Source organism: Brassica napus, chromosome A9 (genome assembly GCF_020379485.1).
Source record: "Brassica napus cultivar Da-Ae chromosome A9, Da-Ae, whole genome shotgun sequence".
Lineage (NCBI taxonomy): Eukaryota > Viridiplantae > Streptophyta > Magnoliopsida > Brassicales > Brassicaceae > Brassica > Brassica napus.
In genome coordinates this window covers 26390620-26404995 of record NC_063442.1, presented here as the reverse complement: position 1 = coordinate 26404995, position 14376 = coordinate 26390620, and the positions used below count along the sequence as shown (strand labels likewise).

The 14376-nt window shown below is 41.2% G+C and overlaps 4 protein-coding genes across 4 annotated transcripts; 1 reads left to right on the top strand and 3 right to left on the bottom strand.

Annotated features, from left to right (window-relative positions):
- The first annotated feature begins 1866 nt into the window (after positions 1-1866).
- LOC106349175 (phosphoribosylglycinamide formyltransferase, chloroplastic) lies at positions 1867-3600 on the top strand. The gene is made up of 5 exons (XM_013789104.3): positions 1867-2507; positions 2578-2692; positions 2788-2964; positions 3041-3167; positions 3249-3600. Exons 1-5 carry the CDS (start codon positions 2189-2191, stop codon positions 3360-3362), a joined length of 852 nt encoding a protein of 283 aa, XP_013644558.1. The 5' UTR covers positions 1867-2188; the 3' UTR covers positions 3363-3600.
- A 206-nt stretch (positions 3601-3806) lies between these two features.
- On the bottom strand, positions 3807-4978 carry LOC106349174. Its single transcript, XM_013789102.3, has 2 exons — positions 4794-4978; positions 3807-4687 (listed from the first exon to the last, which is right to left on the bottom strand). Exons 1-2 carry the CDS (start codon positions 4858-4860, stop codon positions 4251-4253), a joined length of 504 nt encoding a protein of 167 aa, XP_013644556.1. The 5' UTR covers positions 4861-4978; the 3' UTR covers positions 3807-4250.
- A 113-nt stretch (positions 4979-5091) lies between these two features.
- LOC111198129 (bifunctional aspartokinase/homoserine dehydrogenase 1, chloroplastic) lies at positions 5092-9598 on the bottom strand. The gene is made up of 17 exons (XM_048739082.1): positions 9285-9598; positions 8837-9211; positions 8663-8751; positions 8259-8565; positions 8091-8143; positions 7798-8006; positions 7632-7719; positions 7425-7538; positions 7180-7278; positions 6902-7096; positions 6743-6825; positions 6439-6664; positions 6172-6317; positions 5923-6058; positions 5749-5832; positions 5577-5669; positions 5092-5476 (listed from the first exon to the last, which is right to left on the bottom strand). Exons 1-17 carry the CDS (start codon positions 9469-9471, stop codon positions 5231-5233), a joined length of 2730 nt encoding a protein of 909 aa, XP_048595039.1. The 5' UTR covers positions 9472-9598; the 3' UTR covers positions 5092-5230.
- A 684-nt stretch (positions 9599-10282) lies between these two features.
- Positions 10283-11618, bottom strand: LOC106352363 (transcription initiation factor TFIID subunit 8). Its single transcript, XM_013792007.3, has one exon. It carries the CDS (start codon positions 11371-11373, stop codon positions 10531-10533), a length of 843 nt encoding a protein of 280 aa, XP_013647461.1. The 5' UTR covers positions 11374-11618; the 3' UTR covers positions 10283-10530.
- Between the last annotated feature and the right edge of the window lie 2758 nt (positions 11619-14376).

Here is a 14376-nt window from a genome sequence, read left to right as displayed (position 1 = left end):
AGATCGTCAAAGAGTGGTGGGACGTCGAATTCCTCATCACTAATCTCTAAGAGTGGTCTGGTCTCGCGCAGCGGCGGAGTCGAAGGTGGGACTTGGGAGGGGTTGTTGGGACGGCCTGGTGGTGTACGCGTGGACGGCGATGAGTGTACATGTGGAGTAGTGGATTTGTGTACACCACCGGGAGTGAAAGTAGATTGTCCATGTGGATTTTGCGGGGGTTGTTCTCCGGCAGAAGGTGTAGCGGTCTGTCCATATGGATACCTTCGGTGCTGTGAGGGAACTGATTGAGGCGTGCGGGTGTCCATAGGATTAGGGTATACATGGGAGAAACTGTGATGGTGTGAGGTAGGATCTTCAGGATCAGGCTTCTGGTTGGTTGGCTGCTCTGCAGGTGATGTTTCAGTGTAGATACTGTATGGAGCCATTTTTGGAACATCTATGCCGGCAATAACCTGTTTCGCATCAGATCCACCGAGATGTTTAGCAATCAAAGGGTCCCAAAAGTCATGGTCATAACCACGTGGTTGCACTTCTTCAAAACCGGGAGGAAGGGGACTGTCAGGACCGCTAACCTCCTCCTCTTCAGCATCTATTTGCCAACTATCGGGGAGGTTGTCGGAGTCTGCTTTGAACATCTCTTCTAGCATCTCGTCGCTACAGAGAACAGTTTCATCAATAAGTGAGAAACGTCGGATCTTGGAAGGAGCTGAGTGAGGGCTGGTGGTTGTGTTAGATGGCTTAGAAGGGCTGGCTCCAAATAAATCATCATCAGGAAAAAGGGAAAATCCAGGGATTTTAGACGCGGCGGTAGAAGGCGGGGAAAGTCCGGATGCAGGGGGACGAGGACCGGAATAGCGGTTGAGTAGAGGGGGGGGGGGTTTGTGATAGGTTGTTTGGGAGTGGTGAATGGGAATAGATTTTCATCAACTTGACTCGTGTTTATGGGTTCCGACTGCTGTTTGAAGGTGACAAACAAGTTCATGCCCCTCTGTAACTCGAAATGCCGGTAGAAGAAACAAACAGAACCATCGTGTGTGAGGATGACGAGTGGGGTTGAGATGCCCGTTGCCAGTTCTTTAGAGTTCGGAGGCCAGTAGCTCAAAGAGGCTTCTTGGCGTGTTTGTTTGTTAGGAAAGAACTCCTTCAAGACATTGTTCTGCAGTTCTAACAACGTCATGGAGGGGCTAAGCGTGACAATCCTCGACATTTGGTGTTTGTCGATGGAGAAGTTCCAGCTACCGTCGCCGGAGATCTTCCATTCGCCGGCAATGATCATACAGTGGTCGGCCATGGTGGTTGCCTGCAAAAAATTAGATAAAAACTGAATTTAGTTGGAGTTAACGTGATAAGCAGACATAGATAAAGAGGTTAGTTAACTAACCAAACACGAGCTGTGGTCCAGATACGAAGATTCCCTTGTCAGGGGATTGATAATGTTCTTAGATTCTGAAGGAAGAATGAGGTAAAGCTGAAGAAACTCTTGGAAACAACGACAAAAAGGTTGATAAGAGATGGTGGTTCTGAAACAACTAATATCGGCCGTCCGATGTACTAGGTTTGATCTAATGGTTGATGTTGCAAAAAAGCAATGTGTCTTGTCTAGATCTGCGAAAATAAATCTCAGCCGTATAAATAAAAACGAGATGGACGGCTAGGGCATAATCCCGCCTAAATGGCCAATGGGAAGAAGCTGGGGACTTGGGGTGTAACGAAAAGGAGAATGTGTTAGTTAAAAAACAAACTAGATCAGACACAAGCTGTTAAGGAAAGTGTGTCAGTAGAGGAATGTGTCTTAAGGTGTAATATAAAGTAGGGAAAGTGTCCTAGAATGTAAATGTTTCTATTTTTTTATATCTTTCATTAAGAGAGGGGCAAAAGCGTAAATAACACTTCGTCTTCTTCAACTTGAAAACCTAATTCCTCTCCACGGCCGCGATAAACTTTTCTGTAACATAATTCATTTTTGGAGTATGCTTTGCTTTATTGATTTTCACAAATAAATATGACAAATCTATGATTGAAACATTGATTCTTTTTTGGTTTTTTCACCGAGCTTTTACCCGATTTTAACAAAATCTCAACGGAGCACTGGCGTGGAGCGATTTAACGCCGTAGAATCGGTCAGCCCGCCCGAGTTTTAGAACAGAACCCCCGGCGACTACACCGTCGAACTTTAGATTCTTTCACAATGGTAACACGGGTTTTGTTCTCAGGCCAACTCACCTTCCCAGCGAAGCCGCCACGAGAAACCCCGATTGCTCCGTTAACGCCTTCCCGGAACGTTCTCTCCTTCTCCTTGCGAAGTTCTGTAGACCGATTCGCGATGCGGATTGTAAAAGCTGCTTCCTTTACTCGGACGGTAGCAAAGGTTGACGAAGAAGCAATAAGTAGGAAGAAGCTTGCTGTGTTTGTGTCGGGAGGTGGTTCGAATTTCAAGAAGATTCACGAGGGATGCCTTGGTGGTTCAGTTCAAGGGGATCTTGTCTTATTGGTCACTAACAAGAAAGGTATCTTCTTTCTTCTTCTTCTTCACATTGTCAAGTTTGGATTTGTGAAATTTTGGTTACTTCAATACAGATTGTGGAGGTGCTGACTATGCAAGAAGCAATGGGATTCCTGTCTTACTATTCCCAAAACCGAAACGAGAATCATCCGATGGACTCTCTCCTACAGAGCTTGTGGATGTTCTTAGGTCTGTCACTTGTCTCTCTCTCTATGCTTATTTATATATTAGTCCATGGACTGAACCATTTGCTTTAAACTCAAAACATCTGCTTTAATGAACAGGGAGTATGGTGTGGACTTTGTTCTGTTAGCTGGATATTTGAAACTTATACCGGCTGAGCTCGTCAAAGCTTTTCCTAAACGGATTCTGAATATCCATCCTGCTTTACTTCCGGCTTTTGGAGGTAAAGGGCTTTATGGTATGAGAGTGCATAAAGCTGTTCTAGCCTCAGGAGCTAGGTATGTGTTACAATGTTACTGACTGTTTGTGTATTTCTTTCTGTTTGGTTTCTTATAGTTTTTTTACTTACGTTAGGTATTCAGGTCCAACCATTCACTTTGTGGATGAAGAGTATGACACGGGGAGGATACTTGCTCAAAGTGCTGTCCGTGTGATTGCTAATGATACACCAGAGGAGTTGGCTAAAAGGGTTCTTGATGAGGTACCCACTCCTAAGATAAATACATTTTGAGCATTAAGGTTCAACAATTTCGAAGATTTCATTTGCTTCTTTTGGGGTTAGGAACACAAACTGTATGTGGAGGTGGTTGCTGCCATTTGCGAAGAGCGGATTAAATGGAGAGAAGATGGTGTCCCCCTCATTCAAAGCAAAGACAACCCTGATGACTACTATTAGATCCTCCACAGAATGATCTTTAGGTAACTGAATCGGGTCTCAGATTGGTTTGAAAACAGTGTTTCAACCTAGTTTATAGTCTTCGGTAAGTAACAAGTTTTTGTCCGAAGTTTCAGATTGAGATATGTTTCTGAAGCTAAATTTTTGTTTCTGTTGGGTTGAAATCATGTGGAAGCGGTGTTTTTGTTGTATAAACCCATCTTTTTATTTTTAATTCGAGCCAAAAGCCCTTATTTCATTTTCCCTTAAAGATATGTGTTTCTAAACGCATAGGAGGCTCCGTGGCTAAATGGTTAGAGCCTTGCGCCATGACGTGCTAAAGAGCACCTTACAGTTGTCATCATGATCATTGTAATTGAACACCATATCTCCATCATCACACAACAAAAAGAATAGGGCAATTTGTTCTGTTGTTTGCCACGGAAGCCAAGAAGTAAAACAGGGTTAGAGAGATCTTAAAGCTCAATATATTCTCAAGAAATGGCAAAAAGTAGCTAACGCATCTAAACAAGCCAACAACAACAAGAATGGCAACAAAGAAGACAGCAACAACCTCAACAAAACTGGAAGTAGAAATAAAGAACAAGTTTTCGAAGACTCTCCACAAATGTAACAGTTTTTCCTAAAGGCTACTTAGCTGTCAGGTGAGGAAGGAGGAGAAGAGATACAAGAAGCCTTTTTCTTTTGTCAACCAACTGAATAATATATCTAAAGAAAATGTTTACTACAAAGCCGAATAATAGTTTTGGAGAAGGGACTTCGCGAGGGAGTCCGCCACACCATTGTATTCGCGCCCAACAAAGGAAACATGGACGAAAGAAAAAGAAGAAGATAGTGACTCGATATCCATGAGAACTCCAAAGAGCTCCACCGAATATAGCTTCGAGTTTATAGCTCTAGCGAGCTGGTTCGGAACCAGACGTTGAGAAGTGATGTGCGCTTCGCTACCTGCATTGCTTCCCTCATAGCCAGCGCTTCCGCCATGAGGGGGGAGGAGATGTGATCGAGAGCCCAGGATCCTTCTGAGTAGACACCGTGGGAGACGTTTTCAAAGCACCATCCCAGACCTGCTCTTTTTGATGCAGTCCACGCAGCATCTGTGTTGCAACACACCACATCTGGACTGAAAGGGGGAAGTTCTAGGCCTACAGACCCTTGTGCCTGCTTGGTGGTCCCTATTGTCTGAGCTAGGAGCCATTCGCGAGCCGCTGAAGATGCGTTGTCCACCATAGTCCATGCCGAGGTTGATCTGTTCTCAAATATGAGTCGATTACGGGTTGTCCATAATCCCCACAGAACCCAAGAGGTGAAGTTGCTAGATATCCCTGTCGGTGGTAAGCAAACAAGAGTCGACATGATCCCAAAACATTCCTGGATTGTAGAGGCAGTAGATAAATCAGGCGCTTGACTAACAGGAATTAGATCCCATACCTGCCGTGCAAAGGGGCATGTGAAGAACAAATGCACAGCAGTTTCCGGGTTGGAACAGTGCGGACATGCCCCGTTAACATTGATTCCACGACCTGAGATACAAGAAGCTAACAGACTACTGTACCCACCAAGAATCTACAAAGCATCGCCTTGTTGGGCTTACTGCGCCTCGAACTTCAGTCAAAAGTGCACCATGGCAAACACTTTATGGATGTCACCTCGCCATAGAAGCATAAGGCGTTTTGCTCATAGCCATAATTGCCCATGGCGCAAAACGTGTGCTTTTAAAACCAAGATAAGGATGTTTAATGTTTTATTCCATTGAAGTTTGATTTCTTCTATAAGAATCAAATTCTGAAACGCAGATAACAGATGCTAGCTTATAAGAAACATTGTTTTGATCATTAGATTTGTTCCTAAAAGAAACAAAGCGTGACTTAAGACGGAGCGCCTAGATAGAAAGCAAGGCGGAGAATGTCACTGAAGATTCCACCGGCAGTGACTTGAGCACCAGCACCAGGTCCACGAACAATCAAAGGCTGTTCTTTGTACCGCTTGGTTGTGAAAGCGATGATGTTATCAGCACCCGAGAGCTGAGCAAACGGATGATCTTTCTTGTACCGTTTCAACTCCACTGTTCCCTTTTTTGCTACCGCATCAACAACTCCGACGTACCTCAATACCTATAAAACAGACACAACACAATACATTCGGGAATGAGTTCTTTTCGAGATGGTGCATATTGGTGTTTTAAAATGAGTTTTGTTAGGAGGCACTACTTACCTCTCCTGCTGCTTCAGCCTCTTGTCTTTGTTTGGACAATTCCTCGTCAAACTGAGGTAGCTTTTGCATGAACTCTTCTGCTGATGCACAAGCCTGTGATCAACAATGGAATATTGATTACGTCCAAAGGATTGTCCTTATGGGTTTATTGTGTGATTATACAGAGACTTACTTGTAGAGGCTTTGGCACAAGACTCTGGACTGGAAGGCTGTCAAGATCCAGTTTTAGTCCTGATTCTCTTGCAAGAATCGTCACCTGAAGAAGTATCATATACAAGAAAATCCCCTATTATTTAATTGGTCCAACATAGGTGCATTGACTAGATTTGAGGACAAGAAACCCTACTTTTCTGGCGACATCTGTTCCAGATAGATCATCTCGTGGATCTGGCTCTGTGAAACCTGCCTGCTTTGCTTCTGCTACAACATCACTGAAGCTTCTGTTGCCCACAAAATTGTTGAAAAGGTAACTTAAAGTCCCACTGCAGCAAGGCATCAAAGCAAGAGTTTAGTTGAAGGTGAAAAAAACGACAAAGCCAGCATATTCTCTTGTATCTGAACAACTTGTTGCGGTACCAAGCCGAACAGGAGATACCTGAAAATTCCCTCAATGCGCAGTATTTTATCCCCTGTCTCGAGAAGACCACGTAAAGTGCTGATAATTGGAAGACCAGCTCCAACGGTTGCTTCATAGAAGTAATGTGTGTACGATTTTCTTTGAAGATCTCTTATCTTTAGATACTGCATTCACAGGGGAGAGTGTTACCAACTAGTCTCTCTGATCATCGAACCATTGAACCTCAGCAAGAACAGATCTGTAGCTTCCTATCGAACAGTGATTTAATCAATATCTAACACTTACCTGATCAAGTGGTCCTGAGTTAGCCTTCTTGTTCGGGGTGACCACATGAATTCCTCTCAGCAACCAGTCGTAGTAACTGCTTGCAATATCAGCATCAGCCGTACAATCAACGATAACAGAGTTTGGAATGAAATGATTTCCCTTCACATATTGGGTGAACTTTTCAATGTTAGCCGACTCTCCCTCTTCCTTCATAAGTTCTCTCCATCTTGATAAGTCGATTCCCCTAGAAGATTATGATTGTGTAAGGAAAAAGCAGTAAGGCAACTCACCTACAAGCACTCTAACAAGTTCATTGACTTACGATTCACTCAGCAACATTTTACTTGAGCCAGTGATCCCTATAACACGCAAGTCAATCTTAAACTCTTCTTTTAGCACTGCAGCCTGTAAAATTATTTTGAAAGATGAGTTGGCTTGAACCTTGATAAGTATGCCACTATAGTCTCACACAGCTACTCACCTGATCTCTAATCTGATCAAGTAAGGTTCCACCGATTAAACCCGGTCCTACGATTCCCACTGCCAATGTGGTTCTCGAAAGGTAAAATCTTGAATGCACTGCTCTTAATGCTCTAATGCAATCTTCACGTTTGACGACCACTGTAATGTTGAACTCGGAGCAACCTTGAGCTATAGCACGGATGTTGATATTGGCCTGCAGGTATTAGGGCAAGCATTGTATCAACAAAGCTTCTTGGCAGAGAGATGGATGTTCTACAAACACCACACTTAATTTACCTTTGCCAGCGCATTGAAAAAGGTGGCAGAAACGCCAGGGGTGCTCGCCATTTTCTGGCCAACTGCTGCTAAGATGCTACAATTAGGGATAATTTCAATCTGAAAAGAAAAGCCACAGTTTGAGAAAAGTAGGTGATGCATAAACAAGATCCTGCTGCTTTCTATAGGGCCCTGAACATGCTACAACGAAGGTTGAAGGAATAGCAAGTTGCTATCTTCTGAAAATACACAGAGATTTAGGGCACCTGGGAAAGGCGTCCACCAGCTAAAGCTTGACGAAATCGTGAGTTCAATGCTTCAGAAACGGCTTTAACTTCCTTCTCAGGTACAGCAAAGCACACAGAATGCTCGCTACTAGCCTGCCATTATGCAATCCTACTAAGAACCCACAACTAACAAGGGAATTCAAAACCATAAATGTACCAGAAAGCTGAATTAGAGTATCCACAGACCTGTGAAATCATAATCACATTGGCTCCAACTTCCTTGACAGCAGAAAAGATAGCACTTGCAGTACCAGGAACACCAGCCATTCCAGTTCTGCAAAGAGAACGCAAAGTTTGTATAAGAAACATAATAAGCACTGACTGTGTAGCACAATATCTACAATCAACTTACCCTTCCACATTCACAAGAGCCAAATTGTCAATCGTCGCAAACCCTTTGACAGGAGCGTCTAGTTTATATCCATCTTCATCTTCAATCTGCCGACATATCATTGTCCCAGGGGCAGAGAGGTTGAAAATATTCCTTATTACAATTGGAATGTCATATTTCATAACTGGAATGATGGTCCTAGGATGTAAAACGTTAGCCCCAAAGTAAGACTGCACAGGCACATTAACACGAAAGTTAGGGTGTAAAACAATGATTATAGGCATCAAAAACAAGTGTACGAGGTTGCAATTTACCATTTCCCAGGCCTCTTGATAAGAAAGAGTCTTCAGTATAACAGCGTCACTAACTACATATGATAACCATATTTGTCAGCATAACAATAGAAAGGAAACTAAGGAGCACAGGGTGTCACGGCTGAAAAACTAGTCCTTATCTTGCAAATCGCAATGGTTTCCACATACCTTTTCTTGGATCTGCACTGTATACACCATCAACATCTGTCCAGATTGTGAGTTGGTGAGATCTAAACAGAGCACCCATTATAGCTGCAGAGAAGTCACTCCCATCCCTCTTGAGAGTCGTTGGAATGTTCTCCGGTGTACTGGCTATGAATCCAGTTGCGATGATAATCTTTGCCGCCGAGTTCTGAGAAAACCACTTTTCCAATCTCTTTTCTGATTCCGCAAAGTCAGGATCAACTTGACTAGAGCTATTAGGAACAACAACTAGGACATCCCTTGCATCCATCCATGTGCAGTCCAATCCACTCTATGATCAAAACAAACACAAGCATATGATGAGAAGATAAATAGAAGTTCATCCCTCTTAGGACTTACAAGCAGCATATCATATATGACAGTCATACCTTTCTCACAACAGCAGCTAACATCTGAGCAGACCACAATTCTCCGTGACCCACAACGAAGTCCGAGAAAGATTCTGTTGCATGACCAGCTAGAGAGATACAAGAGAACAAATATTTTAGAAGAACATACACAAATCAAATTCAATTACTTTATACACAGAAGACCATCTGTACCTATGTAAATGGCACGGAGCATAGCTTTGAGATTGTTTATATCATTATGCAACCTAGCCGAGAAACTGGCGAGTTCATCTCCATCAAGCAACTCAAGAGCCGTTGCTCGGTGCTTTTCAAGAACAGCATCCAAAGCAGAGAGGTAAGAATCATCCCGAGACTGTGCTCTGTGAATGAGATCATACATCATATCGGTAACTTTCGCCATTGCTGAAACAACCACCAGCTTCCTCGAGGATCCATCGCTAACTACAACATCAGCAACATCTTTGATCCTCTCAGAGTTGCCAACACAGGTCCCTCCGAACTTGTGTACAGCCCACGAATCTCCCTTGGGAAGGTGACCATTCTCGACGGAATTATCCAACGATAAATCTATAAATACACGAAAGAAAACGCAAATCAACATCGACGTAACAAGAGAATCAAACGTCGGATTTTCGAAAACCTGTGACGGAGCCAAGGACGCGGGGACTCTGCAATTCGCTTCTCACGCGATGACTTACAAAGCTCCGACGCAAGGAGACGCGATTGAACACGAGTCGTTTCCCGTAAATGCAAGGAACGCGAACGGTGAAATCTCCCGCCGTCACGGCCGGGGAAGCAGCAATCTTAGCAAGAGAAACCACCGGCATGTTGTAAAGAAGTAATAATAAGCTCAGTGAATCGGATGAGAATATCCGCCGGGAGAAAATGACACCACCGAGATCGGCGACTCGAGAACAGTGGCAGTTTCAGTAAATGTTGAGAAGGAAGGCGACTTGTTTTTGTGTATATATGAATCGTAGTGGGGTTAACAAACACACCATCGCCGAGTGGAACGCCACGCGTACGTTCTTTATTGCTTCACTGATGCATCAACGGTTGATATTAGTTTTCATCTTTACATAAATAATGTTAAGAAAAAGACTGCGAAAATGTGTCTATCCACGCCACACTAGAGTCGTCAAGTTGCTTAAAACCCATTAGAAAAAAAAAAACTACTTGAAATTTGGTAAGAAAGAAAACACACATGATATTTCTGTTTTTTTTTCCTTTATATATTTAAGTTTTTGATCCACCAACCTATGGGTTATTATAAAAAGTTTTCTCTGCAACAAATATAAGTGAAACAAATAACTAAATTGTTTGTTATGATCAACATTTGGGTGTGAGGGTATACAATGATGACAACATAATAAGTTTGTTCAAAAAAAAAGGACAACATAATAAGAACTTGGAACATCAAATTACTCCAGTTGCCTGTATAAAACTATCTAACTATTATTTTAATCACCTTTTAATAGAACTAGTGAAATATAATATGTTGATAGTAACGTCCATCAAATTTCAAATGTATAAAGTAAGCATCTTTTAGATTTTTATGACCAAGTTTAACATTGGCTAACGTCTAAAGATCAATCAAATTCTGTGAGGTTCAATATTCGTTTCCATTGTTTTGAAAAATATAAAAACACAATTCTATCATTTATAGATTTGAAACTTTATACAAAATAAGCTCACAGAAGGAATCAAATAATTTCATATTAATCGTTTATAAACTCAGATAAAGGAGAACCGATACAACTAGAGGCGCAGCTCGTGTGGTATAAACCCATGATATTTTGCACCAATCCTCAATAGGACACGGGTTCGAAACCAACTTAAGCCTCCTGGTTTTGAAATTTTTTTCCCTCACCGGGTAGATGATGATGCTACATATCCCACTCGCCGGCATCAATATCGGCACAGTAAATGTATTCTTCTCCAATTTTCTTCTTAACCTCAAATTCACCTTCTTTATTATCCCGCCACCGTTCCAATCTGGTATTACTTTTACAAGAGCCTCCGCCATTGCTCCAATCTCGTTCCACCTTAAATCTCACACTCGCTCTCCTCAGCGGTAAACGACCGCCGCTTCTACCTCTACAACTCTCAACTCCGGAGGTCTCCGCAAAAGTTTCACGTCCAATAACAGAATCAGAGTTCTCCCACAGACGATCGGATCTCTCCTTCGCGTATCGTTCGCGGTAAAGGCTAGAGTCCGGGAAAGGCGGAAGCCAAGCTGGAATTGATCTCCTCTCCGGTGATGGAGCCGTACGTGTCGAATCTCCTCCGTGTGATCCGCTGATTTCTAGCCTGGGTAACGGCTTTGCGAAAGGGATCTCAAAGGCGGATGCGACGAAATCGGAGAGGTTACGGAGAACAGCTGATTTGATCAGGCAGTGCGATTCGGTGTTGTGCAACGTGGATCCGCCGGGGAAACAATCGGAAGTAGATAGAGCGGTATCTTGGAGACCATTGACGATGTCGAAGAGGTTAGCCTCCGTGCGATTAGCTGAGTTTGAGAACGACGCGGCGAGTTCGGCGATGGATTGCAAGAACTTGGTGGTGATTAGGGTCAGAGTGTTGAGGGTGGAGGAGGTATCGGTTGATGTGTATCCAACGGAGAGGCAGATTTGGCTGACGGCGACTCTGGTGAGAGAGAAGGAGAACTCCGCCGCTGATTGGTCGTCGGGTGCTTCAGAGTTTACTCTGGCTTTACGCCGTCTCTTCATTGGAGGTCGAGATCTTTTAGAGGAACGAGATTCGAGAGAGAGAGAGAGGAGGCGAATTGCAATTGTTTAAAGAGGGAATTTTAAAAGAACCCTAAATTCACAAGTTTCGAACCGCCGCCCCTTAGGTTAATAGTTTAAAATCCAGCATGAACGAACCACGAAACCATTAAAAGTTTCTTGTTTACTTTGTAGAAAGAAAAGGCAAGTCAATGGATAAACGCCCCATTAGCTATGGGCATTCAGGTCTCGATTCCGATTTGATTATTTGGTTATATAGGTTTAGAATCCATTTCACTATTTACAAAATTCGGTTCGCTTCCAGTGGTTCAGGTAACAAAGTTAGGAACCAACTAATATCCGAGATGATTTTTTTTCGATTTTTAGATTAATTCGAGTTAAAAAAAATTAAAAAATTCAGATTTTTATTAAATATCAGATTTTTTAAGTTTTCGAAAAATAGATAATTCGGATAAGTTTAAATATTTTAGATAAAATTATTATGATAAATCTGTTTTTCTGGTTATTTCAGTTTATAAATATTATTTTAAAGTTTTTAGTTATTTTAAACTAAATATAATTAATATTTATAAATAAATAATTGTACTATAGAAATTTTGATATTTATTTGTTTTTAGTTTGGTTCTGGTTTTCTAGAACATTTTTAGTTCTGGGGATATAAATTTTGCTTGGATAATTAGTAGGATCTAGACCCAAACCGAACTTCTTTTTGTGATAAATGTGTATATCCCTATTCCGTACCAAACACAATCGTTTGAACTTTGAACATCGTTTATCAAAGTTATATCCCATATTCATAAGCTTTTGTGGAGTTACGAGAAGCCCAATACGAGCCGAAGCCTATTTTGATTAAAGTTTTTCTGTAGAGATTTAAGTATTTCTTATAATTATTATAAGAGCACTTTCAACCATGGTATATCTTTTATATAAAAATACTTAAAATAAAAATATAATAATAATTGGGTATCTTTAAAATTTATCATATGAAGTTTCAAGAAACTCAAGAAAATACTATGTTAGGAATGCTCTTACCTAGTAGATTTTTTTTTTGACGGCAAACGGCTATTCTATTACTCAAACTTGAGGTGGTCTGAGAAGCCAGACCGGAATAGAACAACCAATAAAACATAAGGATCTATGAAAAGAACGTGCATTCCTAGCTAACGAATCCGCAATCTCATTATGCATCCTTGGAAAGTAGCTTATCTTGAAGTCCGAAAAACATAACCGAAGAGTTTGAATGATTTCCAGCTCAGTTGAGAAGTTGGGCCAATCTTGTGGCTGCTCTATCATTGCAATTAGGTCCTTACAGTCCGTCCCAAACCTCTGGCAGGTCGAGTGTTGTAGCATACTCTCCATTGCCCACTTTAGCGCTTCCAGCTCCGAGTGTAGTGATGTCTCCCTCCTCTGCAAATTCCTTGACCCCATGAGCTGTATCTTCCCCAATGTATCCTTCCAGACCCATCCCATTCCACTAAACTGCGCTGTGGAGGTCCATGAACCATCCACCATACAAATATTACTCAAGCTTAAGACTTGTGTTTCTTCATTAGTCTGTGCATTTGGCAGATTCGGTACAGTGTCTCTTGCATAATACCAAGCTTGACACTCTCCCTCTACATACCTAACTAGCTCCAATGGATCTCTGTCTATACCTCTAAACAGTTTGTCATTCCTAGCTTTTCAGATGTACCAAATTATCCAAGGATAAGGATCTCTATCATCATCAGGCTCCATAATACTATTCTTTCTCCAAAAAAGGTAGTCCATATTAGCATAAATACTTGGTACCGGAAAAATTTCAGAACTCGACGGCGTTGATGATAATTCCCATGCTTGTAAGGCCGGAGGGCACTCGAAGATAGCATGAGTAACGGTCTCTTCTGGTGCTCCACATCTTGGACAGTAATTGTCACATCACATACTACGGCGTACAAAATTCCTTGTTACAGCAACCTGTCCAGATATAGTAGCATTTTCTTGGTAAAAAATATTCTAAAATGTTGTTAATAATCATTTTCTTTGGCATTAAATAAAAGTTCAAATAAACTATCACTTTTCTACTGTAGACATTCTTCAGAGTTCGGTGACATCAACATTGGAGCTCCCTTGTTATGGGCAGGCATATATAGAGCATAAATAAAATAACTAACACTAATCTTCAGCTGTGTTTAAATCGGTATCATGCCAAGCTTCTGAATGTCTATGGTGCGCATCGTTTCCTAAAATCATACCCCAATTAAATAGGATTATGAATTTTGTAATTACTAGCATAATATTCTCATATAATTAATTAGGTTATGATACTATGTTCATTGAACAAGATATGAGAGCAATACAATTCTTCCAACATATCTGTCATCACATTCCTTCAATTCCTTTTGAAGGCTGATTTCATCCAGTTCCAAATCCGGTTTAAAATCCGACCCAATAGCTCAAAGACCCAAAGAGAACGACATGCCCATAAAAAACAAAGACTCATCCCCAGCTTGGAAAAGAGTTAATACCTAGAGTCAATACAAAATGTAAAGAATCAATTGCTCCAGTGCTCCTGTCCGAAAAACAAATTATCTACTACTTCTGCCCAAAAAATTATTTAAATAAAACTTTATTTAAATCCAAAAAATAGGACCACTAAACCAAAAGAAACCTGCTTATTACAATCCAACCAAGGGCATGTCGTGGACTATCCAGACCCGATCCATAAAATTCAGATCTATTTTTCCATAACTTCTGAAAAATTAGTAAGAGTTGGTGTAATTGTAAACATTTGGTTTACGGTGCAACTTAATAAAACTTTAACCAAGTCGCACTTTTAGTAATTGTACAATTTAGTAAAAGTTCAACTAATTTTGATTGTATCTTTTACATTGGCAATATGTTCTATTTGGGATACAATGTTTTATTGATATATTTATTGAAGTTAAAATAAATAGAGATAATTTTATGAGGAAGAGTAGAGACATTACATTATGAAATGTATTT